This window comes from Physella acuta, unplaced genomic scaffold (genome assembly GCF_028476545.2).
Source record: "Physella acuta isolate Inbredline_101_S28 unplaced genomic scaffold, ASM2847654v3 ptg001906l, whole genome shotgun sequence".
Lineage (NCBI taxonomy): Eukaryota > Metazoa > Mollusca > Gastropoda > Physidae > Physella > Physella acuta.
In genome coordinates, this window is record NW_026733411.1 from 96,473 (window position 1) to 98,589 (window position 2,117).

The 2,117-nt window shown below is 37.0% G+C and overlaps 1 protein-coding gene across 1 annotated transcript; it reads right to left on the minus strand.

Annotated features, from left to right (window-relative positions):
- Nucleotides 1-1,470: 1,470 nt before the first annotated feature.
- LOC131931176 (general transcription factor II-I repeat domain-containing protein 2-like) lies at nt 1,471-1,839 on the minus strand. The gene has a single exon (XM_059287880.1). The coding sequence runs from the start codon at nt 1,837-1,839 to the stop codon at nt 1,471-1,473; it is 369 nt and encodes a 122-aa protein (XP_059143863.1).
- Nucleotides 1,840-2,117: the final 278 nt, after the last annotated feature.

Here is a 2,117-nt window from a genome sequence, read left to right on the forward strand (position 1 = left end):
AGAGTACTTTCTATTTAATCAAAGTGAACACGCCATGCTCATATTCATTAATGTTAGATGAATTTTTTTCTCAGTACAAGTTTACTTAATATCAAACAAAAATGATATATAACTCTATTAGCCCTTTACTTTACGTTGTATAAATTGAAACAGAATTGATGGAAAATGTGGAATTTGTGCACCGTACCTTAGGGAATACACAAGCTAAAGCTAATTATTTTCGTTGTAAGTCGGCATTTGAGTAACAAAAGGATGTGCGCTTAAAGCAGTGCCCCTACCCCCACCCATTTACAGACACATCCACACCCACACACACACCACCACCACTACACCACGGCATCTGTTTCATGGTTGAACAATAACAGCCATCATTTTGTTCGCCTGTTTGTGAAGAAAACTAACGATGTACGTGCTCAAAATATTTAAATTAGACTCGCAAAACAAAGGACATAGACGAGGTAGATAATTAATGGTTAGGACAGGGGTCGGCAACCTTTTGGGACTGAAGAGCCAAAAGTTAAAATTTTCCAAATTTTCCAGGTTTTAACGAGCCGCCATACTTTTTATTACAATGTTATGGTATTTGATTAATTAATGTTAGGTATATAATTTTATTTTTTATTTAAAATAAAGAAATAGCATTAAATGCGAAACAATCTTTATTCTAATAAGTACATACAAAACAAAGTATTTTAGCTAGCTGTGCTAGAATAATATAATTAGTAATCAAAGAATGTAACTGTAATTTTAGAATAATATTTTACAATAATTACATCAATGGGAGCATTGGCCTTGCATGACTTTTGAAAGTTTGGTTAAATCTGGCTCATAACTTGTTGTTTTCAGTTTCAAGCACGCCTCCAGATTTGTATTTGTAAGTTGGCTTCAAGAGATGTCCACTTGTGCAGCTTAACATGCATGCTTTTCTGGACTTCCAGAAATGTCGGAAATGTTTGGGCACAAAGCGCCTCGTGATGAATTATACAGTGAAACGTTAAAATTTCGTGGTTTATTTTCTGCCGAAGAATTGTTGTAACACCTTTAAGTATTCCTGTCATACTTCGGGCTCCATCAGTTGCTATGAAAACTATTTTATTTATATCGATTTCATAGTCTTCCAGGCAGTTTTTCACAGCATCTGCTATGTCTTCTCCACCAGTTTGCCCTGAGAGCGGCAGTAAACCTAGTAGTTCTTCTATAGGACCTTATGACGAAATATACCTGGCGAATAGGGTAACTTGTGCCGTGTATCTTATGTCGCAAGACTCATCCATAGCAAGTGATATAGCAGAAGCCGACTGAATGTCTTCCACTTGCATGTGTGTTATATTTGAAGACATTTTAGAAGTTATATCTTCTACTGTTTTAGCAGACAGAGGCGAATCTTTGATTTTCTTCATGATTTCGGTTTTGTTTTTGAAATCACGAAACATTTCTTCAACTCCAACTATGAAACAATCTTTGGCGTAATCACCATCTGTGAATGGTTTCCCTCTTTTTTGCAATTTGTAATGATAACGCGAAGCTTGCCAGATTGACATTACTTGAAGATTGCGCCCAGTGGTTGAGCATAGAACTGGGCTGTTGGTTTTGTTTTTGAAGCTCTTTGACAGCTTTTTTCCGTGCCTCACCGGTTGGATATTGAACAGCGAATCGGGCATGTTTTGTAGTTAAGTGTCTCTCCAAATTGGACTTCTTATTGTGCGCCAGTTTTTCTTGGCAAATGAGACAAGTCGGCAGGCCATCTATGTTGCATATGAACGCAAACGACTCGGTCCAATCCTGATTAAATTCTCTATTTTCTTCTTCAATTCGTCTCTTCTTTCTATCAGATGCCATACTGGTGGCGGGGTTAAAATAAAGAGTTTTAAAATGTTATGCTGTTTAAAGTATTTTCTGCAGTATTTTTTTAAAGAGTATAGAAATTGAAATAATTTAATGATTAATATTTGCGCATTTAACTCGAGAGCCGCACTTTGACATCAAAAGAGCCGCATGCGGCTCGCGAGCCGCAGGTTGCCGACCCCTGGGTTAGGACGTCATAAAAGGGAAAGAGGAAAACAAGGGAGGGAAGTTGTAATTCTTTTTATAATCATGTTCTTTATGTGGCAGCCAGT